This window comes from Vulpes vulpes, chromosome 12, assembly GCF_048418805.1.
Source record: "Vulpes vulpes isolate BD-2025 chromosome 12, VulVul3, whole genome shotgun sequence".
NCBI classification, from domain to species: Eukaryota; Metazoa; Chordata; class Mammalia; order Carnivora; family Canidae; genus Vulpes; species Vulpes vulpes.
The window spans coordinates 121,139,496-121,165,258 of NC_132791.1; the positions used below are offsets into that span (position 1 = coordinate 121,139,496).

General features: G+C 46.2%; 1 protein-coding gene across 18 annotated transcripts in view; it reads right to left on the reverse strand.

Moving 5' to 3' along the window:
* Window positions 1-25,763, reverse strand: part of NCAM1 (neural cell adhesion molecule 1) — a 297,606-nt gene that overhangs the window by 51,541 nt on the left and 220,302 nt on the right. For all 18 annotated transcript variants that reach the window (XM_072729801.1, XM_072729800.1, XM_072729798.1 and 15 more), the window contains exons 2-8: window positions 13,179-13,253; window positions 11,246-11,464; window positions 10,175-10,318; window positions 9,630-9,767; window positions 8,047-8,164; window positions 7,446-7,612; window positions 1,343-1,485 (exon numbers count right to left, since the gene is read on the reverse strand). In XM_072729801.1, the coding sequence (XP_072585902.1) occupies window positions 1,343-1,485; window positions 7,446-7,612; window positions 8,047-8,164; window positions 9,630-9,767; window positions 10,175-10,318; window positions 11,246-11,464; window positions 13,179-13,253 (1,004 nt within the window). The remainder of the gene's footprint in view (window positions 1-1,342; window positions 1,486-7,445; window positions 7,613-8,046; window positions 8,165-9,629; window positions 9,768-10,174; window positions 10,319-11,245; window positions 11,465-13,178; window positions 13,254-25,763) is intronic.

The following is a 25,763-nucleotide window of genomic DNA, read 5'->3' on the forward strand; positions in this document are numbered from 1 at the left end:
ACACACACGATGGGAGCTGAAATCTGAGCTTAGGGTTTAATTCCAATGTTGATAAAGAAAGTATCCAAGTAAACACCACATTTCTTAATCCAGTTGGTTTTCACAATATCGAACAGCATATGTGAGTTTCAAAAATACTTAGCAGTTCCTTGGGTTTTTGTTAAGTTTAATTCAACTGTGGAGGTAAAACTTGCAAAAAAATAATGGGCTTTTTGGAACAGCAATTTCTGTTCCTTTTGATTTAGTTTTGTTTTTCATTTGTGGGGCAGCAATCAGATCCTGAAATGCAAATCCCAAATGCAGCTCTGGTGTTTCACACTATCTCTTTTCGACTTTGAGTTTACCCTCTGTAGGGGTTTCCGTTAGGCAGGCAGAAGAGTGAAGATCTATTCATTTTTTGACATTCTGGTCAATAAGCAATCAATTCTAAATGTTCTTTAAGGGTAGGCCCATTACTCTTGAATAGGTGACAAAGCTTTGGCCAACTCAAATGAAGCTCATTCCTACAAGGTATATGAGATTGGAGAAGTGCCATAAGAGGGTTTAAGGTGGTTTAAAACCAAGCTGCTTCTTCCTGCTGCGTTTGGCTCACACTCAGTAGCAAAGGGCTGCATGATGTGGGGTTACCTCAATTTGTATATACTGTCAATAATAAAGACAGCTTTCCGGTGACCTATAAATCTATGTGCTTTAACGCTAAATCTTCCCAATCATTTCAAATTGCCAGGAAGGTTGCTACCATGTGTTTAAGCTCTCAGTGAATGCATCACAGAACCCTGTGTAATCATCACGCAGAAACTGCTAATTATTTTTGCCTTCAGAACAAAATGATATCCAAACGTGACCGAAAATACAGGCAGACACAAAGGCAACCAAGCTTTTGTGCATAGAGTGCATGTACAGCATGAGTCTACGAAACACAAGGAAAAGAATTAATAGGGCTCATTCTGAACCCTGCTATTTCCGGGAGACATTTCCTTCGGTGCTCCTGAGATGAGGACAGCTGGACCACCAGGCTCTTGGCTTCTCCTTGCTCCTCATAGCTCCATAATCCTGGGTTTGAAAAGCACTACACCCCCTTTCTCCCCAGAATGTCTAACTTGACCGTGCCCACTAACATCACACCCCTATACATCTATGCAAGAAACTGTGGCCCTTCCACTGCAAGGTGAACTGATCAAGCCACAGCCAGGCAGGCTGGAGGCTGGAGGCCATGGGACCTGGCATAGCCTCTGGGGCCCGCTTCCCATCTTCCAGCTCACCGAAGAGAAGGGGCCATGGGTAGACACATCTGCTTTGAGCCTGCATCCCATGGCCCTGAAACTCTTGGGTGACACCATACCTTTTCTTCACTGCTGATGTTTCGGGTAGATGTCCTCCAGGTGATAGTGGGGATGGGGTCTCCCGAGGCTTCACAGGTCAGAGTGACTTGTTCCTCCAGCTCCATGGCGGTCTGGTTCTCTACATAAGTGATTTTGGGCTTTGCTGAAAAGACAAGACATGTTCATGAGTTTATCTGATTTTTTAGCTTTCTGGGTTTAAATTATAACATGCACCTATCCAGCAAAGGTTATGTACTTACTAAGTCTAAGACCCTATTCTAGGTGTCATAGGAGACACAGAACTGAATCCCCAATGAATGTACAATGAGCAGGCATGTGACAGCATTGATGTGAAAGCAGTAACAACAAGATCCCACAGAGTAAGACTGCCAAGGGCAGAGACTGGAGAAGGCAGGGGAGGGGGGGTGGGAGGGGGATGCCAAAGAAGAGCATTCCCTGCTTGGAGCATTCACGAGGAGAAAACTTTTGGGCTGGGCCGTGAGATTGTCAGTGCGTGGAACTCTGGGATAGAGAGAGTCATTCTTGATGACTCCTTGAATGAGAGCAAAGTAGGAAACTCCTTCTGTAGGAAGGAAACTCCTTGAATGAGAGCAAAGAAGACAAAACGTGGGTGGAGGGCAGTGTGCTGTGAACAGATCTGTGCATCTCGGCAGAAGGAGGCTGTGCTGGGCCCTGTGGGCCCCGGCACAGAGTCCTGGCTGCCTGGTTAAAGTGCTTGCTTTGAATGATCTCCTGGCGCTGATGGAGGCCCACTGGCAGTGTTTGATCAAAGGAATGAAATGACCATTTGCACTTAAAGAAGGTTAATCTAGGAAAAAGCTCAAGATGATTTAGAATAGAGAAAACCCTGAGGTGGGGAAACCAATTTGGAAGCTCTGACAGCACCCCAGATGTGGTGTAATACAGTCTCCGAATCGGGGTGGTCCTGGGGGAGGGGGGGCACATGGAAGAAGGGCAGCTTGGAGAGAGGTGCTAATGGAAGGTTTCACAGCAAGTGCCAAATGGACAGCGGGCTTAGGAGGCATGGCAAAAGTCAAAAGAGGGAAGGAGAAGGATTGCAATGACTCTGAGCTTCTCACTGACTAGGAGAACTGTGTTAGCATTGACTCAGGCGAGGATGGGTTGGGGGTTGGGGAGTGGGCTGGGATAGGAAGGAAAAGAGATGGGTTCATTTTCCAAATGTTTTGGGTAATGCAAGAAAACACAAGCATTCGAAAGCAGAGTTAAATGTTAAAACATTAGAGAAAATTGACTTCTCCTGATTTAAAACAATTATACTCTGAAATTGCGAAACCTTCCATAGAAAAGAAAAGATAACACTGCACAAATGTAACTTATTTCACTAATGGAGGAAAAGACGAGGCTGGATAGATAAACAAAAAATAAATAAATCAAATTTATGGGTAATTTTTGAAAGAAGTGCACTGCCTTTACATTCAAATTCACACGCTGCTCCTGAGTAGGTGCATGAACTACTGCCTATGTACTTCCTACAGGCCGAGACCCTTGATTCTGCTTTAATGAAGGGAAAACAATGACAAGGTTGTGCATTTTCTGTAGCAAATATCTGCTTCTATATAAAATTATCCATATAGGTCAAATATTCTGCTACAGTTAATCTGTACTAAGCAGCTTGCTTGGCAAATCCTTTTTTGATGGCAAGCACACAGGCACGTCTCAATCCAATGTGGCCAAATGATCACAAATTGGAATTTATGGAGTTCACTTGAGTGAGGTTTTCCCATAGGAAGGTTTTGTGTCTATCTTGATGAGTGGGACTTTCAAGGTGGTCACGACTCACACTGAATAGACTAAGTGTTAAGTGAGGCTAGATAAGAGGTTTTAGAAAGATAAAATAAAAGTTAAATTTCTACACTGCTAAAATCACAGATTGAAAGTGCTAAAAAAATAAAAGAAAATTCAGCCAAATGACTGAATTCACTGAACTGAACAGTTGTTTGGAGGTCTGGAGGCAGTCACGGGAAGGCTGAATTTTTTGGCCTCTTGAAACCTAGATGGATATCGTGACCTAGACAGTGTTTGCCGGCCTTCTGACCCCTAGCACTTTGTCCTGGCATCAAAAGGTGAATAGAAGAGAGACAAGGGATAGTTCACATCTATTAATATTTGCTTTAGTGGTTCCTTTTCCTAGAGGGTTACCGAGGACGCACTGTACGAATCTTTAGAAAAAAGCAAACTATATTCTTACTAAAAACGTTATTAACAAGAGCTAATTTTGTATGGTCTACAGAGGGCTGCTGGAAGGAAGGCAAGCTTCTCACTAATGACCTAACCTGTCAGCACTACAAAAGCAAGGCTATTGTCAGAACTAATTGAGGGCTTAGAATATCGCCTTGGAGTTAGAATATCAATATAATTTATTGTCCAAATCAGGATGCTCTCGAGAATGAAAAAGGGATACTCTAAACAATCACCCTGGGACAATGGGCATCATTAGGCAAACAGGGACAGCTGCAGGGTCACTTCCCTCTGCACACCAGCATCTAGAGGAGTAGCTCCAGGCTTTGTCTTCAGATGGTACTTACACCATCTTAATTAGCGTCTGTTGCGGGGCCCTTGACTTTGGATCCCTGTTCCATTTTCCACCTGCTGCTATGGGACTTAATGCTTCAGATCATTCCATCCTACTTCTCCCCACAGACCCTCCCGTGAGCACAGCTGTCCTTGGGAGTCTCCCAAGCACACTGGCTCTCCTCTTCTGGCATGTCCATGGCTCTGCGCTCTGCAGCTGAGAGATGGTTTTGTCTATTCCCATCCCAATCCAGGCTCCTGCATCCCCAACCCAAGGAGGGCTTGTGGGGCCCTTCTTCTCTGAATGGAGAGGCTGGATATGACCAGGTGCACCTCCCTTCAGGCTTTAAAACTCACACAGGCTGCTTTGGTCCGAAGGGGTCAGTTAAGCAAACCCACTGGTGAACCTGCCTCAGCCCACAGCAGCAGGAGACCTCAAAAGCATTTGTGTGAGCATAATAGGGATATGTGGAGACGAAAATACTTTTCCAGAAGGGCCCGTGGGGAGAAAAGCGATGGAAATTCACTGCCAAATTTAAAGAAAGATAGGATGTAACTACTTAGTAAAAAGAGCTCCTGGCTGATAACTAGGGCAATGCATGCTAGAACAAGTCCCTTTCTTAGGGAAAAATGATGTCGGTAAGGTACAATTATGGCAGGCTCTAATTTAGATGTGCCCTGTACATACTAATTGCCTTCCCGTCCTGAATCACAGGGGTTCTGAGCCCTTTTCTACTATCCGAACTACTGGATTCTCTGTTCTTCTGCCTCACTGCTGCCAACTGGGCCACCGCTGGGGAACCTGCCCCATTTCTCCCCTAGTGCTGGAGGTCCCCATGGCAAGCCAAGGGGAAGGGGAGGGACAGACAGTAAAAGAAAGAGGGAACCCTCCCTGGCTAGCCTTCCCCACCCAGGGTCCTGGCCCTCCTACCAATCTCCTAAACCAAGGGAGGCCAGAGTAGGAGGGAGAGGAGGTTATGAATGTGAAATGGAGAGGAAAAGCCATGTGGACGTGAGGGACCAGGTTACTCCAAGGAGTAGCCAAGGAGGCTCTGTGAACTCTCCCTGGATATTGCAGAGGAGGGCTCTCATTCTGGAGGATTCTGGGGAGGGAGTCTCTAGGATTCCGTGGTTTACTTACCTGTCTCTGCACAAATCTAGCCATCTCTCCTCTCTTTGTTCTTCTGGATTAGCATCTATTGTCCAGGCTGCGGTCTTGGGGAAGAAAGTGTGTGTGTGTGTGTGTGTGTGTGTGTGTGTGTCTCAGGACGGGATGCTGGGTGACGGAGGCAGGTGGAAAGACAAATCTTGCCTTGCCACAGTTCCTATATCCGACACTCCCTGCCTCGTTACTTTCTCCCCTAGACCTTATCCCACTCTTTAGTCTACACTGGCCCCTGACTCACTGCCCATGTCTCCGTCCTGGGCCAGAACCAGAAAGGCCTGGAAGAGAAAAGGAGATCTGTTCCTGACCAGCCAAACCAGAACTGAGTGTATTTCCACAGAGAAACCATGCCATCCATGGTGAGGGATATGCTAACTTCAGTATTCCTAGCCATGCCATCTGTAACTCAGAGGCAGTGTGTGTTAAGTTGAGCTTTGTGGAGTAGTAATTCTCCACTGCTACCTCAGGGCAAAGGACTTACAAGCCAACTGCCTGGGCTGGAATCCTGGCTCCGCTGGGTAGGTCACCCAATTCTCTGGGCTCAGTTTCCTCATTTGGAAAATAGGAACAATTATGAAATCTACCTCACAGCGTTGTGCTGAGGATTATGAGAGTCAGTTTATAGACAGTACTTCACACAGTGCTTACATACTCTAAGCACTTGCTCCATGTTGGGTATTATTATTTCTTTATGGGGCTAACATCTAGGACTTTCCCAAGACAAGTGATGGTTACTCATTTCAAGACTCATCTCCTTATCATATGAACTATGCTGCATTCACATCAAACAAATTGCTCCTCCTTCCCTTATGCAAATAGAGAAAAAAACTGTCAAGAGTATTTTCCGAGACCATTAGTTTTCACTCTCCAGTATATCCAGTTGATGTGAACCAAACTGATAACCTGTTTCTAAGCCCAACTGTTATGAATAGAGAAATAAGATTCATCTATGATTAGCAAGTCCAACTGCACAGAAGCACTTGATCTTTCAAAGGGCTACAATCAGGCCAAATAAGCAGGTCCCAAGCAGGTTCCCCAGGCACACACTGGAGTGACCTGGGAACCACATGAATCAGAGTGCCTCTCTGGCGCCTAGTTAGACCACCTACAGTGGACCAGCTTACTTGTCTATTTTTTTTATTTATTATTATTTTTTTTTTTTTTTGAGAGAGAAGTCAGAAGGGGCAGGGAGAGAAGGAGAGAGAGAAAACCCCAAGCAGATTCCATGCTTAGCTTGGAGCCTGATGTGGGACCTGATCTCAGGATTCAAGAGCTGGATGCTTAACTGACTGAGCCACCCAGGTGCCCATGTCTTTTTTTAAAACACACGAAAAGAGAACTGCTGAGAGCCATAAGATTAAGCATTTCTCTGCCACAAATTCTTTTCTCAAGGTCAGGTCAAAATGCACTTCAGTTCTAAATGAATGGAAGTTAACAGAGTTTATAAAGACAGAGTAGAGACACAGGGGCTCCCCTCGTGATTTTGATGGCACCACTTCACACAGGCCACGGAAAGAAGCAAGGGAGACCCAGCTAGCCAGCTGGCTGGTCACTAATGTTTACCATGGCCCTTCACAAGACTGGCACCGTTTGGAGTGGCAAAGATAAAGCAGGAGAGAGAGAATAACCAGCACGCTGCTCTCTCGGTGTTTATACACTTTGTGGGACGTCTGAGACAACAATCCCCAGAGCAAATATGTAAATAAGGCCAGTTCAGGTATGACAGGTGAGGTGAAGAAGACACGGTAAGACCCATGGAAGTACTCAGTGGAGGTGGGTGGGGGGCGGTGGTGCGTTAGCCAGGGCAGGGCAGGAAGGATTCAGAGAGCAGGCGGGTTGAGTTGAGAGCTGAACGGTGCAGAAGGAGGTGGCTCAGAGCAGGTGTCGGGGAATGACATTCCAAGCAGAAGAAGTATCAAGTGCAATGTCTTGAAGACGAGGAACAAAGCTCAGTGTTGCCTGAGCCACAGAAGGAAGGCCCAAGTGGTTGGAGAGTTTTCAGTGTGGAGCAAAGTGGAGGAAAGGTGAGGCTGGAAAGGAAGGCAGGGGCTGGCTCAGGTTAGGTCTCACAGGCCAGGGCAGGGAGTCTGGGTTTGATTCTGCTTGCAACAGGAAGCCATGGGAGGATTTTAAAAAGAGGACTGGTGCTTGAGGTCATTCTGGCTACAGTAAGGAGGAGCTGGGGGGAACACGAGGTGGCGGCAGGCTGCCAGCTGGGAGGCTGTGTCACTGACCTGGAGAGGGGGAGGATGGCATGGACTCGGGCTTAGGGGGTGCAGCTGGTAGATGTGGTTGCACCTGGAAGAGACTCCAAGGCAGAGAGGACGGGGTCTTGCTGGAGGACTGAGTGTGCAGGGTAAGAGGAAGTGTGGCAGAGCAACGACCTTGACCCCCACCGTGCTTACCAAAGACCTTGAGGTGGATGGACGCATCCTGCTCTCCAGCCTTATTCTCGGCGATGCACACGTACTCCGCCTCATCGTTCTTATCCACCTTCCTGATGGTCAGCTCAGAACTGTCATCGCTGAAGATGTATTTCTCGTCTTCCTTGTTCTCTATCTGTTCCCCCTCCCTACACGGTGCAGAAATGCAAAGTGCCACAATTTTGACCACAGAAGTCAGATGTTTGCTTTTAATCTGTTTCCACAAAATGCAGACTGAGCCCATGGGAAAGACTCGGTCCTCGCAGAAGGTCAACACACCAAATTGTACTTGCACATACACTTTTAATTTCTCTACCCAAACCTTTGTTTCTGTCCAAGGGCTATGAACTGCCTACGAACATTCCAAAGAGGGCCTCCGAGGCCACGCCCTCTGGCTCTGCCCCACTGGAAGGGATCCAGTGCACAAGGCAAGAGAAACGTACAGATAAGAATCCATTCTGCACCTATAGCTGATATTCCCAAGCAGCCTATACCCGTTCCACTGAAACGCCAACATGGAGCAGGCTCCATGGTCCACCCTCCTCCACTAGGCGGTGATGGAAGGCATGAGCCAGTTTCTTACTTTGTCCAGCTCATGGTGGGCTCTGGGAAGCCTTTGGCATCGCACACCAGGGTGACGGACTGGCCGAGGTTGGCGGTGGCATTCACTATGCTCTGCCTGGCCTGGACGGTGGGTGGCACTGAAGGGAAAAAAGAGCTGTCAGGGGTGGTTGTGAAAACCTGGAGGAACCCAGTGGCCTGGAGAGGAGGCACCTCTAGGGGACCTTAGGGTCAGAGGGTCACAGCCTGGAGGTCAAGAGTCCTGGGCAACTGTGGAGTTAGGATAAGGGATCTAAATGCACATGTGTACTAAGTAATTATTCTAAACAGAATAAATAAGTCACCCACAAACATGCATCAGTGTTTTTCAACAACACAAAATATCGTTATATGTACCGTAATATATTATAACATCATGTCTCGATAACATAGCTTTAAAAGCTACATTGATATGTTTTATTCCTCTTAAAATAGTCTTCAACTTACAGTAGATATTTATCATTATGTATTTTCTCAATCAATGCATATTAATCTTACTACTATCATGGTTAAGTGGAACTTGACATCCAAAAGGGGGCTCTTGATACTGGAAAAAGTTGAAAACGCCTGTGCTTGGTGGTTAAATGGTTAACACCAATTTGAAATGCACCAGCTCACTGAGTGACATTTCTCTGGGACTGTCACAAACACCCTTGTGCACAAACAGTTTTTACCAAAGGAATGAGAGGGGGAGAATTTGGCAAAAAATATATATCAATAGCCAAAACAATTCAACCACGATTTGCTTATTTTCTTAGTACTGACATTATGATTTCCTGTAAACATCTTGTAAATGTCAGCTCGATTCCATGGGTGTGTTTATTTGACACACCGCAGATTAAGATTAATAAGCCCATGGCCGGTGATTCTGACTATTCTGAGGACTGAATTGATTATAATATTTTCTTTGCACATTGAATCAAGGGACTAACCTCATGATTATGGTAGCGTCAAGGACAATGAAGGATGAATAAGAATTTATTAGAAAGCAGGGGGAAAGTTTCTCGTGCCCTAAGACAATGAAGGACATTCAAGAATTGCACTAGAAATCCCTGGAGTTGAAGAGTTGAGGGAGACCCAAAGGCAAGTGTATTAAGAAAAAACAAAATAAGCCAGAGGCTATACCAGCAAGGGGGGGGGGGGCTCAACTAGATGGATGCATGAGGCAGAATGGGATTTCTTTATTTTTTTTCTTTCTTATTTTTATTACTTTTATTTTTTAAAATTTTGTATTTAAATTCAATTTGCCAACATATAGTATAACACCCAGTGCTCATCCCATCATGTGCCCTCCTTAGTGCCTGTCACCCAGTTACCCCCCCCCCCCCACTTCCCCTTCTGCAACCTTTTGTTTGTTTCCCAGAGTTAGGAGTCTCTCATGGTTTGTCTTCCTCTCTAGTTTTTCCCCACTCAGTTTCCCTCCTTTCCCTTATGGTCCCTTTCATTATTTCTTAAATTCCACATAGGAGTGGAATTATTTCATAGATCAAAGAGGAGGTTACGGAGGACGATATGGCGGAACCAGGTTGTAGGAATGGAGAGAGGAGGAAGACCGGATCTCCTCACCGTTCACAGTGACCTGAATGTCCTTGAAGTTGATCTCTCCCCGTGCCAGGATCCTGCCCTCGCAGCGATAAGTGCCCTCATCTGTTTTCTTGATGTCCCGGATCTGCAGGTAGTTGTTGGACAGGACTATGAATCGGACTAGAAGAGACAAGAGGTGGGTTCATCCAAGGGTCAGTCAGAGAACTCTGGCATCTGCAGCAGGTTGCAGGGCCCTTCTTCCTCCCTAGCTGCAATCTTCTGGGATGGAGGTGGGGTGTGGGGGTGGGGTGGGGTGGGGTGGGGGTGGGGCTTGACGCTGTAATCAAGAAATGTGGCCCTGACAAGGACATAGAGCCAAGAGCAAAAGTCTACTGGAATTTTGTCTTTTTCTTTGAAGAGAAAGTCAAGTACCTGAATGACCCACTGGGGATCTGGAAAGTGCCTATGGCTGTGGGACACTGGAACCTGAGTTTGAGTTTGAGTGCCTCAGAGGCTGGCTGGGGAGGAACCCCTAGGGGACCCAGGGGCTTGGGGTAAGGGCAACTGCCAGGGAATTCAAGCCTCACCGTCTTTCGTCAGGATGACATCTCGGCCTTTGTGTTTCCAGATGATGGTCGGTGGGAGGGAGCTGACCACATCACACACAATCACGGCATCTTCCCCCTCCCTGAACTCTTGTGGGGTTGGTGCGTTCTTGAACATGAGCTTCTCTGGAAGATGAACAAGAGAAGATGAGGGAAAAGAGCTGGTTCCCCCCACAGACTCAGTTTTGCTAAAACCATACTGCTTAGATTCCAGCTGTGGGCAACTCTCAGTCCATATATATGGTGGCACAGAGAGGGTCTCACACCATCCTCAGCCAAGATGCCAGGCAAAGCAGCTGATATAAGTAGGGGAATGTGGCAATCAATGTCTATTCCCTGAGCCCTAAGTTGATCACACCTTGTGTGGCAAAGGGTCTATGGCGGTAAAGGAGTACCTTTACCAAGTGTCCCTTGCCATGTGGGATGGTGCCAATGAAGTAAAAAGCACAAGTGGAATGAAATGCTGGAACACTTAGTCTACCACAAATGCTCATCTCTCCTTCCTCGGTCTCCCACTCTGACACCCCAAAGCCACCTTTCCTAGAGCAGAGAAAATTTTGAAGAACAGAACGGATGAAAGGCAGGCTTAATGGCAGCAAATACTATGCAATCAATACTGTTCCATTAGCTGTCACCCACTGTTACACTGGCCAACGAGACAGATGCACGATAACAAGGTAATGAGATGCCACCTCCAGACTGGGTTTCACTGACAATGGGAACTGCCTGCTGTGAGTGCCCTAGAGTGTTCAGATAATAATCCCCCACACCCCACCGAGCCTCTGGACTCCATTAGCAGCAGGGGACAGTGATACAAGAGGGAAAACTTGAATTATACGATAGTTAGCCAACGCTTGGAAAAGGGAAGGGGAACCTTTAGCAGCCCTCTGGGAACTGTATAGTTTGAATCTGGAGAAGGGAGGCCAGAGGGAGTGGAAAGGAGGTAGCCCTTAGCGGGCCCTCTGCTGCCATACCACTCTGTCTGCTACCCTTACGGCCTCCTGGCCAAAGGAGAGGACAGGGAGTATAGAAGGAGACAGAGGAGGCTCTTACGGAAGATCTTCACGTTGACCGTGGCCTCTGACTCGCTGCCATCCTCGCCAGTGACCACACACTTGTAAATGCCGGCATCGTCAATGTTGGCATTGTAGATGGTGAGCGTGGAGGAAGAGTCATCATTCCACACCACGGAGATCCGTTGTTGGTTTGGGGTGAGCTTCTCTCCATTGGGGGAGAACCAGGAGATGTCTTTATCTTTGGCATCTCCTGCCACTAAAGAGGAAGAGATTATTTTCAAACCACGGGAATTAAAAAGACCAAGTCCCCTCCCGGGTGACTGTGGGTACTCAGCAAGAGCTACCAAGTGAGAGGTCATCAGGCTTGATGACCAGGGAGGGAGACCATTTATGTTGAGGACATGATACTGCTTCTGTGCTTATTACGTACATAATATCGCTCACAGTGCTTGGGAAGAACTCGACAACCACTTGTGCTACTACTTCTGAGAGTACTCCTATCCTTAGTGAAGGAAGAGGAGAGGCGTTTTGTGGAGGACCTACTGTGTGCCAGGCTCTAAGTGAGGGGCTACAGCTTCACAGAATAGGGTGCGGAGGGCGCTCGTGTCCAGGATCTGAGCTCAAGGGCCTGGCTAGTCTGAGCCAACTAATATGCTTGTTCTTGAGTGCTTCGAGTGTGGTCTCCAGAGAGGAAGAGACCAGCTAGTCTAGGAGTGTGGATCCCAACCAATTTTATTCTAGCATCTGCCGGTGCAAACTGGCAGGACTGTCACTTCAGCACCCCGTCTCAGACAGACAAATTCATCTCCTCAAATCCTGCAAAGAAGATAGCCAGAATCACTACGCATCCTTTCCCCGGGCACCGAAGAGGGGCAGATGCTTGCTGCTTCGCGATCTCAGACACTGAGCCAGAACAGGGGCTCTGGGCTCCTGCCGACACGGCTGCGCCCTGCCTCTCTGCGCAGCACCCTTCCCGGGGCCACGCCACCCAGCCCTGCACAGATGCTTAGTATGGAAATGAAGCTGCCTTCCTTTCAGGGCCCATCATGTTTTCAATAAATATCGCTATTTGCAAGATGTGCTGTGGGCTCTATGGCTGCATCTCCAGATCATTTAAATTGCTGTAATGAAGGCAAAGCTGGAGTGAACACATCCGGCGGCCACAAGGCACCTCATCCAACGCAAATCATGATCGCATTTAAAGGCCCCTCCCTGCCAAGAGCTGCTCGCTAAATGTCACAGTTTACACCTAGCTCAGCTCAACTTCCCTGGGTCTTCCATGATCTGAAGCCCAGTCATGCCACAGACGGAGAATCCAAAGCCTAATCTAGAGCTTTTCCTCCACGGGACGTTTCCCAATGATTATGTGAGCTGTGGAAACGGGACAAATTTTCTAGACCCAAAACAAGGACACCAGAACTGACACACCCCAGAGTTCCAGTGGGGGCCACGGGACAGAAGACTGGCATTCCCAACAGACCTGGAACATCCGGGACCCACAGCCTCATGGCAAAAGGGACACAGGTACTCAATTTCCTTGCAGGCAAGTGTCAGACTTTCCTGGATTTTCCTGTTCTGGGAGATTCCAAGAAATAAGCCTCACACTGACCCCCTGAAGCATGATTTCTGAGGCCGCACTGTTCTCCAACATCATTCACAGAACTCCAGGTGGATACAGAGCAGGGGATCTGGAGTGATTTGCTATTTTGGGAAGTGTACTGACTTTCCCCCAGAAAATCCCTAGACCTCCTCCATCACCATGCAGAAGACTGGATGACACACTTCACTGTGTCGGGGAAGCCCTTTGAGGGGGAGGAAGAGGGCCTGAGAGCTTCCCTGGCTCTCCGGTCACACTTCCGACCCTGCAAAAAAGCAGTTCCAGGCAGGGCCAGGCCAGCACACGCGGGCCGCGGGCTTCTGCTCTGCCGGCTGCCTTTCCCTTGGTGCGGAGGCGGGCACAGGGCACTTGCCTTGGCATAGGAAGAATTTGGATTCTCCAACGCTGATTTCTCCTTGGCTGGGGACAATGTCCACCTGCAGAGAAACTGAAAGAGAAAACGTCCATTTGAGACACACATTAGGATTTCTGAGAACTAAACTCAGAGCTTTCATTCAAAACTGGGGTCTCCCAGTTCACATTAAGAGAGAATGAAGGGAGGATGTCATCTGGGTTGAGATCTTGTCACCATCAAAGAATCCATGGTTCCCACGCTGAAGCCAGGAATGGCCATGGTCTGGATCATTCCCTGTGGAACCACTATCAGATTGTGCGAGGTCCTCTGGGGGACTTGGGGTGATCCCCTCACTCTACATGTTTCTGACCCCATCAGAAGGCTAAGGGTCCTGCTCTAAACAGCAGCACTTCTGGGATTCATGGAAATAAGAGATCAGTTACTTTTGGGTATCAAACCTGAAGTGTCTCCATGGTTGTGACGAGGGAAGCCTGTGCCTCCAGACCTCTGACAGGGGTCTCCTACCAGTTTCCCATGTCACCGTGCATCATGACTATGGAGGATTCACTGTGATAACTCAGATGGATTTGGTTTTTTGTTTTTGTTTTAATACTTTATTTGACAAAGAGAAAGAGAGAGAGAGAGAGAACATATAAGCAGTGGGAGCAGCAGAGGGAGAGGGAGAAGCAGACTCCTTGCTGAGCCGGGAGCCTGACTTGATCCCAGGACTCCTGGGATCAGGACCTGAGCCAAAGGCAGACACTTAACCTACTGAGCCACCCAGATGCCCTGATCCAGGTGGATTTTGAAGCAGGGGATGCCAAATGCTCACCTTGCCTCATGACTAGGGGACCCACACCCCTCCCTCTGAAAGAGGAGACCACATACAACATCATCACTCCAATTAGTCAGGCGTTCTCCTGAAATGCTGGAGTCTGCGCCCTGAGGAATTCCTGTATCTCCTGGCTACTTGCGCTGAATTTTTATTTGAATATGCCCATGCTCTGTCATTCCACCCCGCCGATAAGACGAAATACATTGCGCTGGATCCCACAGATGGCTGTATTCATTCAGTTCCTCGTATATCTGCTCAGGGCAGATAACTGTTCCTCATGAAAATCTAGTTTTAGGGTAGGAAAAAGAAATGCTTTTATCCATTTGGCTTCAACTTCCTTTTGCCTCCCCTCCTCCTGGGGAAAGTAAATCTGGAAGCTAAAAGCAAAGGGACATTTGGTTCAATGCATGCAACTTCTTAAAACTGATACGGAGGGGCTGTGGCTCAACAGGCCGGGGTACCAGACTCGGGAAGCTTCCTTAGCACAGCCATTTTCTCTGCACAGCTGAGCGAGGGCCTGCTGGTTGCCATGGAGACGGGACGGAGGAGCTGCAGCAGATCTCAGATCTCTGCTCCTGTGATGGAGGGACCGGAGCACCGGGCAGAGGGGGGATCAGAGGGCCGGCACTGGGCTGGGAAGGGGGGTGTGGGGAGCACCAGGCTGGGAAGGAGAGTGTGGGGGAGCATCTGGATACTGGGGGTGCTGGAAGCACAGGGCTTGGAAGGGGAGTGTGGGGAGCACCCGGCTACTGGGGGTGCTGGGAGCATGGGGCTGGGAAGGGGAGCACGAGGAGCACCCAACTACTGGAGCTGGGAAGGGGAGCACGAGGAGCATCCGGCTACTGGGTGCGTGGGCTCTCTCACTGCCAACAGGCCACGGGGAAGCAGCAGAGGCACAGAGAGGTGGGTGGCCTGGTGGAGAAAGGGGCTGAGAAGGGAAGAAGGGAGGGCACAAGTGAGGAGTCAGGCACGGGGTTTAGGCCGGGAGAGGAGGCCAAGTGCTCCGCTGTGAGAACAAGGGAGGGGGGATCACAGACTTCCAAATCGTGGTTTGGAGGAAACACGGTAGTAATCCGGGGGCAGCCAGCCACTCCCTCGCCGGTTTACTGCCGATGACTCATGGGGCCCGCGACCGCACCGTCACAGAGCGCCCGAAGGGCTTCCCCTACCTTCCCTGAAATGCCACGTAGCACACAGGGCTGCAATGGCTCCTGAGTGCGGGTGTCACTCACTAGCTGTGCTGCTTCTGTCACCCTCCTCTGGACAGAGCGAGGTGCACTCAGGTCTACAAGAAGGGAGCCAGAAGGAATCCCAACCAGCACCACGTTTCACCTGCTCATTTTCCAGATGAGAGAGACTTCACTAAGGTCACCTCTGTTTAGGGCCAGGGTGGTGGTGGCCATAGAGCCACCTGGCTCCCAGGTAAGTATCCTTTCCATTACAACGCTGCCCCTGTGAGTAGAGGATAATAAGTTTCTTTTCATTTGGTTTAATGAACAATCTGGAGAACCTGAAGAACAATGCTCAGATCACCATCCCCTAACAAAATGGATCGAGCCCAGAGCACATAAGGCCCTTGGTATTTTGGGGGTATAGGGCCTGACAGAGAGGGCTATAGGCCAGCGCCATCCATCATCAGGCCAACCAAGACCTTTCCATTCTGTCTGTGGCTCATGTTCCACGGAACAATTGGCCCATGAAAGCCCAGGAGCTGTGCCCATGCCATCCGTCACCTAAGTAATGGTCCTTTCTGGAGTTTACTGGGGCATTCTTTAGAGAATTGGAGGCATATTTCTGCCTGAAAGGTTCACTGGCCCATATGCTGAGCATTAGCAGCCAGCTTCAACATATGGATCCTGTTATTCTCACAGAGCCCTTACTGCTTTGAGAAAGATATTCTTATCCCAAGTGAAAAAACAGTCTTCGTCTTTTCAGCTCTTTTCAAACAGAACATGACTCTCCAGGGGCCAGAGAACACGGCGAGGCTCAAGAGTTTCATACCCAAATGCGGCCAGTATCCTTCTCTGGGCCATGGAGAGCAATCAGAAACAAGAATTTCAAAGGAATTCCCCAGCTTAACCAGATCCCACGCACACATTCATCATCACAGAAGTTTTTTAAAGAAGACATATCCATTTAGACTCCTGGCACACATGGAAAAGATAGTATGATTCCTCCTTCAAAGCACCAGAGTCAAAGCAGGGCCAGAGGAACCCCAGACTCTCTGAAAGTCAACGCTTGGATGTTTTCCACTGTAGCACAATGGCTGATTATTCTTCCCCAAACGCTGAACCTTGAATTATTAGGTTTAATAATGGTACGTGGAAATCCTGCTCTACTCTCCAAACTCCTCCTCTCTACTTCCCGGTGCCCCGTCCTTTCTTACTCTATTAGGCTTTTCATTGTTTGCAATAAAAATTCCTGCCTCAACTTTCTGCCTTTCTCCAGTTGCACATATAAGTGAAATTTCCTAACCAGGCATAACTCATACCTTTAAAGAAACCTGGGAAAACCTTCCTCCCAGAAAGGATATCTCAACTGTTGCTTTGCATAAATGCTCTGCAATAATGCTACATGTGATTCTACTCCATCCTAGATGCGTTCAGAGATATACACTTACATGTGTGGGTGTTTGGACCCGAAGGGTCCTCATCCCCCACGGCCCCATGCAGCCAAATCACAGGTTCTGGTTTACAAAGCGTACTCTGTTCCTTTTGTCTGATGCTCACGATAGTTCGGAGCCATAAGAAGGCCTACCTTATGGTCTTCATCCTACACAAGAGAATATTAACACTCAGAGAAGCAAAATAACTAGCCTGGGGTGACTCCACTAATGAACAGTTAAAATTGAAAGTCATCTGATTCTAAGGCTCCAGTTCTTCCTCCCACACCTCACAACTACCACTAACCTTTAGTTGGCCATCTCATAGGTTCGTTATGACCTAATAGTTACCATTTGCTCTCTTTCCAAATCATGGGCTAGAAAGAGCAGAGTGGACACACATAGTCAAGTTGCTGCCTTCATTTCTACCTTGGTTAATTCTAACCGGCCTCTTTGCTCACAGATGATCATAGTTAATAGAAATCCTATTTCACAGATGGGGAGGTGGAGGCTCAGAGCCATAGGTAATAGTAATGGTGGAGTCCAGATTCCAACCCAGGCTGGATGGAGTCCAAAGCTCCAGATATTTCTCCCATACTTTTCTATCCCTTGTGAGCATACAGAAAAAGGGTTCTTTTAAGAACCCTGCCCCCATCCTCATCTGATTTTAAAAAGTAAAATAAACTCAGGGGAGATTTGTACCATTTCAAACATGTTTTCTGTGTAAAACCCTTTTAAAAATCGATGCTTTGTTCAAAGAGAGGCAAACTTGTTTAGCAAACAGCTTCAGATATAGATAGAAGTTTGGAAATGCTCAACTTTTTAGCAGAAGCAAGAGAATTTTCTTTAGTTGCTAAAGAAAAGTGAATTCGGATTTCAGTTCATAAAACATGCTAAGGCACTTATCAGGAGAGATGGAAATCTTAACCAAGGCAAAGCAACAGAGAAAAATTATTCTGATTTCAAGAAGGAGACCACAGATTTCACTTGAGTCAGCAACTCCTTGCTGCAATTTGATTTTTACTGGTTTTCTTTTGAAACAGCAGAAAAAAACCCAGATCTCTCCCACGGCCAATTGAAAATATTTTCTTGTTAAATGGTGATAAAGACACTGATTACTGAGGAAGATAGACTGCCGAAAAGTAGCAGGTCCAGAACTAAGGTAAGAAGATGCCCTGGTCACCAAGTTAAGAGAAGGGTGAACAACATAGGATTAATCTGATCAGTGATTATGTACCAGGTAAGGGAATTTTCTAGAACCTACTTAATAAGAGCTAAGAATTTTTGAAAAAGGCATCAAAGTGTCACTCTGCATTTATTTTGTTAGCTATTGTTCTAGAAATGAACCTTGAATGTCATCATACTTCACCACTTCCATGGAGAGTTGCTTTTTATTTTCCAAATATAACTGAACGCTAAATCCCTTTCATGTGACCATACCTATGGGAAATCCTGATGTCTAGACCAGGAGCATAACAACTGAGGGGCCCTCACTTTCCTGCGGCAGTTTGTTCTCATTATTAGCAAAGTACTTGAGAAAAAATACGGGATAACTTCACTACTAAACCAACCAAACTCAATGAAAGTAAAACCAAAACCAACATGGCAGTCGTGGAGAATGATTGAGGCCCAAGACTCTGGACCAGACTGTTGAGTGTGAACCCCAGCTTTGCCACTTACTAACTGTATGATCTTGCCCATGTATTTTAACCTCCTGGTGCCTCTGTTTTCTTATCTGTATAATGGGGATACACAGAACCCTCTTCATAGGGCTGTTGGAAAGACAAAATGAATTAATATATGTGAAACACTTAGAATAGCATCTGTGCATAATAAACTTTTATGCTTATTTATTATTATTATTATTAACAAATCTTTATTAATATCCCTTCCCAAAGAAAATGATTTGATCACAATTTTTGAGGGAAGCAATGATTCTTCTTATGATTTAAGATAAAGTAACCTTCCTGAATAATCCAATTGTCAGGCGGCCCAATTCCACCCTCTACACTAATTTAGTATATTCTACTTGTCAGTCACAACTTTATTGGTATAAGATGATTGAATTCAACCAAAGGCAAAAACCCAATAATACAGGCACTCCAGACAAACCACTTCACCTTAGCCTGTTTTCTCATCTGTCAAATGGAGATGATGATAAGACTGTGTTTGTAGCCAGACTGTCACGATAATTAAATGTCAGGAGAGAGCCATAGTTAAGAAGTCAGGGTCTGGGGTCAGAAAGGCCTTGGCCCAAACCCCAGCTCAGAAATCAAGTAACTCTGAGTTTTTAGGAGAATCTCAGAACCTGTTCACCACATTTGTAAATGAGCATAACAACCCTATTTGTCTCAATGGGATGTTGAGGTGATTTAGAAAAGTAATGGATATAAATGACCAAACACCAGGTCACATTCTGTTAGTTGTTTTTTAAATGGCAGTACACATAGGATAGCATTTTGAACTTATATACACACATACCCCAAACAAGAAAAATCCCCAATAATGCTTGTAGTGGGAATAAGATAATGGAAACCTCTTATAGACTACTTGTAGACTCATACCCCTATTACAATACATGTGCATGTGTTTGTAGCTATGTGTGTATATAGTAGATCTGCTGTAAGCCTAGAAAAATGTGTATGCGTAGAATAATGCAACTTGTCAGATTGCTACTGTTGCAAGAAGCAGCTAGACATAGGTAAAGTTATCTCATCTGGGGAGAGAAAAACAAATGAACAATTAGCAATCACAAAGGAGTCTCACCCATACTTGACACGCGAGTCCTATGATTCTGGCTTGAGCCACTGTTGATAGTAGCTGGGCAGAGGAGGAAGATGAGGGAGACTGTTTCACTTTCAAACATTAACCCAAAAGTTAAGTGTCATTTTAAAGGAACTACTGTGTTCTCAGAGGTTTTAGCTTTAGGTTCTGTATAATGTCATGACAAAGGCGGACCATATTCTAACCACCACTGGAAACATCCTCATTGCTTAAAGCTGGCTATAGCAGCAACTTAAACCATCCAGAAGTCATGCTTGGGGCCCCATCTATGTAAGTGCTGAGAATTCTAACTCCCATCTAAACCTAAACAGCAGAAGTAATCTACATAGGGTTCCCAGGCCAACTAAATTTATTACCAAACCCCTGGGAACCCATCTGTGTGAAGGCCCCACAGGATCTGGGTCCCCGGCTTCCCCCAGTGTGCCAGTCAGACTAGTGAGTGAAGGAAGCCCTTGAGAAAGCTGTGGTCCTTCCTGATTGAGAACATCAGCACACAGCAGATGTGTAAGAGCAGAATTCAAGACTGGAAGAGGAAGGAAGGAAAGATGACTCTGGGGGGTGGTAGAAGGTTCACTCTTTATACGTTAGAATGGAGAAACCAAAGCTCCCTGTGTCAAGATAAAGCCATATACACAAGTTGTAGACATATACAGACATTTCTAAATCAAATTCACTTGAAGGAGATGCTGGATGCGTGTAATAGACAGATTTCCAAAGTCTTTCATTTTAATAAACCCATCAAAACTGGGCAATGTTTCCTTAAAAAACCCATGCAATAAGTAGTTCTAGTGAAAACTGTCTTTAGCATCCTCAAGTCCCATGGCTATTCCAAAGTGATGGGGGAGGTGTGGAGAAGGTGAATATGGCTGTAAAATTCTTCAGTTTTCCATGTCCTATGATACTATAATAGATATTATAATAAGGAATAAAAAATCCTAAGCATCACTGCCTAACAGAAGCCTACATGATCCCATTACCCCGAACATTCTATCCAATGGAATTCTGGTAGTCAAACATCAGAAAATCACATGCCAGAAGCAGGAGGCTCTCTTTCTTAGCATTATAAATTATATGAACTGCTGGGAATCGGGGCTAATTGGATACCGGCTCCATTTCATGGGACTGACTTCAAGTCAGAACACAGAGCCAAGACATGTAACAGCTTCAGTTCTCTTGGCTTCCCCAGGTCCCTGGGTCAAATTAGCATTTTGTTAGGTTGGACCAAATGGTTTACTTTTATAGAAAGAAAGAAGTCAGTGGTTTTAAGCCATGACTGTTGTCCCCACAAACCACCTAGCAGGTGGAAAATGTGACTGATGTCACATCACAGTGACCTATGCTTCTGGATATAGGGCAAGAAGATTAATTTGCTCAGAAGTAACAGATTCATGCTGGTGCCCAGGCCCTCACTCCCACCTCCTATCCCCATCCCCAAGAAGACACGCAGTTCTTATTGGGAGCACTCGGGAGCATCTTTAATGGGTCGTCAGACGAAATGATACTAAGCAGGCCAAAACTGACCCAAATAGTTTCCATACTACACCCACAGATCAGACACAGGGGAGAAGCCAGCCTGGCTCTGATGAAAAGAAGCTTGTTTATTTTTGTGTGTTTGTCTTAGAAGAAGATCATAAAGAAAGGAGATACACTGAAGAATTTCCTATACATATTTTTTTCTCCAAAGCAACAAAAAGTTCTAAGTTACTCATAGAGTCCCAAAAGAGCCAGATTCCAGATGAGGAGTGAAATCTTTCCCAAGTGGGCATTAGCTTAGTCTTATGCAGTCCACAAGGGGTGAAGGCAAGAATGTTCCACAGCCCCTCGTGCTGGGGAGCACACAGCTGAAGGCATGTGTGTGTGCCAAGAGGTGGCAAATGAGGGTCTGGCTACACTGTGACTTCTGAGTCTTCCACTAAGATGGATTCAGGGCCAGGACTGCAGAGTTGTTAGTGACAAAGAAGAGTGGAGCCAGAAAGGACCTGATGCGTAATCTGCAACCCCTTCCTTTTACAGACAGGAAACTTCCAGTGGCAGCAGTCGAGGGTCCCTGGTGCAAAGTCCAGGACTCATGGTGTCAGCTCCAGGTGCTGACTCCTGCCCCGAGGCCCTTCTTGCTTTTGTGTCTTATTTCCTCTCTGTGTCCTTAGTAGCTGCTTTACCTGCTTTGCCCTAGTCTCACTTCTGTCCCCAAAGGGCAGGCATCATCGCGTAAGAGAATTGCTCTATTAAAGTGTAGTTAAAAAAGGCAGACAAATGGCAGGTGCTCTGCTAGTCCTGTCCCAAGCTAATTAAAACGCCTGCTACTTCCAACATGACGGTCACTTTTTAACTGAAGCTCAGCTTCCCTGCTTCCCTTTCTGACTGCTCTTCCTATTGTTTGCCTTTTCCAGGCCAGCACTTTGCATGAAGCTGGCTTACTGAAGTGCCGGGCAAAGACACAAATAGGTTTTTGGAACTCAGCTAAGGTTCTCCAGATGAGCGACGTAAAATCTATTAATCTGCTTCAAGAACCCAGGCCTTCTTAATAAATTGCTGCATGCTATCTGATTGTGCCCAGGATGCCCCGACAATGTTTTCTTAGGTCTGCTCTCCTGGGACGCTGCCTTCACAAAATGACTCACCTCACTTCTTTTCTTCCAGCTGTAAAAGGTACTTTGATAAAAGGCGAATTGTTCCTCTCCCGCCCAACAGCTTTTGCCAACATGGCAAGAAGTTGGAATTATATGTTCTAATATTTGTCCAGCTGTTGTTTGCAGATGTTGTATTCTTTACACCCAGAAAATAGAAATTTAGAGAATGCTGGCGTGCAACTTCATCCTGAGAATTTTAGATCCTGCCCGTGTCTTTCAAAAATGTCCTTATGTGTTCGTAGCTTTAAGCACATCTGGGCTATTGAAGATACAAAGGCTTATAATCTCTCAAACAACCAGTGCAAAGAGTTGTTAAATTTGGTTTCTGTCATGTGAAAAATTCACAATCTCAAACAAAGATATATATATAAATATATAGTAATTATTATGTGCCAGTCACCCTACTAAGCACTTTATTGAATTTGTATAAGCCTCCCAACAATCCTATAAGACAGGTACTGTTATTACCCTATGGGACAAACAGGGAGGCCAAAGAGCTGAGAGGCTAGGTAACTGGCCCAAGGTCATAAAGCCAGTAACGGGTCAAGCCAAGATCTGAACCCTTGAAGATCTGGCTCCATAATCCTTCATCTTAAGTATGTACTACTTGGTCTCAAAGTCAACTTTCATGGAAAAGGGGTTGATTTTGTGCTAGATGAGCTCAGGACATAAATAGAGAAAAACACTATTTACTTGGGGATATATTCCACTCAGACCCTGGAATATAGTGATTCTCATGGGGGGCTAGAAATAGGTATCTTGAATTCTGGGCCCACCAGCCACACATCCCTCTCTACCATAGCCCTGCCTTTGTCTCGAAACTGAATCCTCTCTGTCCTCCCACCCCCGTCCCCCATGGGCCTGGCCTTCATGCCCACCTGTAGCCTTCCTCTGCTGCCACTAAGCACTCAACATTGGTGGCGGCCACCAGCAGGATCAGGCCAGAGGCTGTGAGATGGATTTTCCCATCTATTGGTTACTCCTGATCCCCCAATTTGGATTCTGGATAAGCCATATCACCTCTTACTAAAATGTTAATATGAAAATTGTTCTTTGGCGATACACATGTTGTGGCTGAGTCTTTGCTCATCTGTAAGGTGTGCATTTGAAATGGATTATTCATGGATCTGGTCATTTGGCTCAGAGAGTCACTCCCTTAAGGGGCTGTCTGTAGAGCATCCATGATAAAGAGATTTCTATTAGAGGCCACAGTCTTTTCTCCTGAGTGGAGAATCCATTCTCTACTCCCTTAGCCATCGTCACTCCCAATCAGATGGTGCCTGACACACAGATGACACATAGAACCACATTACACAATATTTTGAAGGGGACAGAACAAAAGCCAATTAAGCAATAATTATTTTACAAATAGTACATCCATAAATCTGGAAAAGAATCATATTGTGTTCCTGAGTTAGGAACAAATAAGGAAGCTGTCATTGGCACCACTTTATGGGGTAAGAGCTGAAATGCCACATCCAACTCTATGGCTTGTTGGGAACTGAGAGCTGAGAGCAGCTGCAGCCAGGCGAGGCTGGGGGGACAAGAGGCGATTAGGGGCTGCGGCTAATGGTGGCCATGTGGTGGCCCAGCACATCCAAAGTACATCTCCATCCTGAGACTGTGGTATTATGCCTGTCAACCTTATGATCCATCCATCCATAGAATTACCCATAAGATTGTTTTCTGATTCTCAGTTAAAAGTCCTTTGGCTACACTTATGCCTTCTTCTTGTCTTCACACAGCATGATTTCAGGGACCCAGAAGCGCTGCAGAAGCCTTCCCCTAGTCCCAGGCTGCTACCTTCATTCTTGGTACTTCTACTGTATGATTTGTATGCCTAATAACAGCAAGGGTCTCCGGCTGTACTCTAGGTCGGTATCAGTCTTTTCAAGTTATAATGAACCAAAGGTTAGGGTAGAGTTTGTTAGGAGGGCTCGGAAGGTTGGGGGAAAAACAACCCAATGCACAATGTTACACTCATCTTGATAGCTGGGACCTCCTCTGTGTGTGCTAATTACGCTCCCTTTTTTTGTCCAGAATACTGTTGCAACCCTAAGGAACTGCTATCAAGTCATAAAGTCAAATATGGAATGAGATTCTTGAGATAGCCTTTATAAGTTTTTGTTTGGGTTTTGTTTTCATAACAAGTTTTTATTTAAGCGACCACTATGAAGTTCTTTCATTATTCACTTAGGATCCTTCCCTCCCCCAATCCAAACCCAACTGTCCTTGACACTCTCACTTTGCTGTATCCAATAGGTAGGAAAACCTTTGAATCCCAGTCTGTGAAATTAAAGACAGAAACATTAAAGAGGGTTCCCCTGCTCCATGGCCCCAGGTCGTCATGGGCTTTGATGTTCAAGGACCAAAATGAGTGGGATCCCAAGGAGCCATTTCAAAGGTAAGGGGCAGATGCAAGGTTCACTCATTAGAAACAAACACAAACCAAGCTCATCTTATGGTGGCCCAATCTTCTTTTAGGAAGGATTTCACAGACGCAATGCTTCTTAACTTTTCCGTCAAGATGACAAACTTTAGTTATGAGTAACTTTAAAACCAAGTAACTAAACTTTCTTGCACATGGATCCTTATCTCAAAAGAAGGAAAATCTGCCAAGAGACAAATTCTCTCTTTAGGGGAGGTTTCTGGAAAACTTCCTCTGAACTTTGGGAGACCAGGTCCCCTTTCTGGGCAATGGGAGTTCACCAGGGCCTGCTGTGATGATGCCTGACAGTTTCAGCACCAAATCTGCAGAAGGGACTTGGGTGGGGCACAGGGGAGGACACACACACACACTCCACACACACACACACACACACACACACACACACACTCCACACACATACTCCTTCTTCACTCTGTCTCCCTGGACCATGAATTCCCTTCCGGGAACTAACTTTTGAACTTTCAAAACAGTGTCAGGTCACAGTGACCAAGAACTGAGGTCACTGGTCAACGAATTTTCCTTCTTTAAAAACAGAATCAGCTCCAACAGTAGCTAAACTTGGGAGTGCAATAACTAGTTTCAATTCCAAACTGGACTGGTAGCTATAAAACCAAGAAGCCCTAAGACCACAGGCAACCTGGTCATCTTTAAATGAGAGAAGTTCACACGTGATAAGGTTGTTTTCATGTTCAGTTTCAGATCCGTTCTATCTGAGTAAGAAACTCCCCTCCAAAAAGCACACTGTATGGCCATCATGATGCAGCCGGGGAGGGTCACGGGTGCAATAATGAGTAACATATCTGCCTGCTATCAGGCTATGTTATCCTGGGGGTAACTCAGCAGAACTCTTTGAAGCATGGATCATGACAGGATGGACCACTTGCTTCACTCACACTGGGATCTCCAACAGGCCCGTCTTTTGTCCCTGCTCTTATTCCCCTTCCATCACCTTCCTCTCCATCCCATCACTGCAGCCTCAGGGTCATTAGCCTTCTACATACTTCCATAAGACAGACAGACATGGCCCTATTCTCTCAACAAAAACAGCAACAAACTTCACCCAAGAATAAAAAGCACGACACAAATGAATATGTGCCCCCTGGTTGTGCATTAGACCTTATTTTGCAACAAGGCAAGGTGACTTTATTTCTATAAACAAGTTATAGCTGTCAGCATCGCTAGTTGGCCTTTAAAGATGGCAGTATCTTATAGAAAGCTATTAAACAGTGACAGCCTGACAACCAAGTCTACTAACAGGCTGGAATTGGCTGAGTAAATGCCTAGAGAGAGGAAAGAGCACATG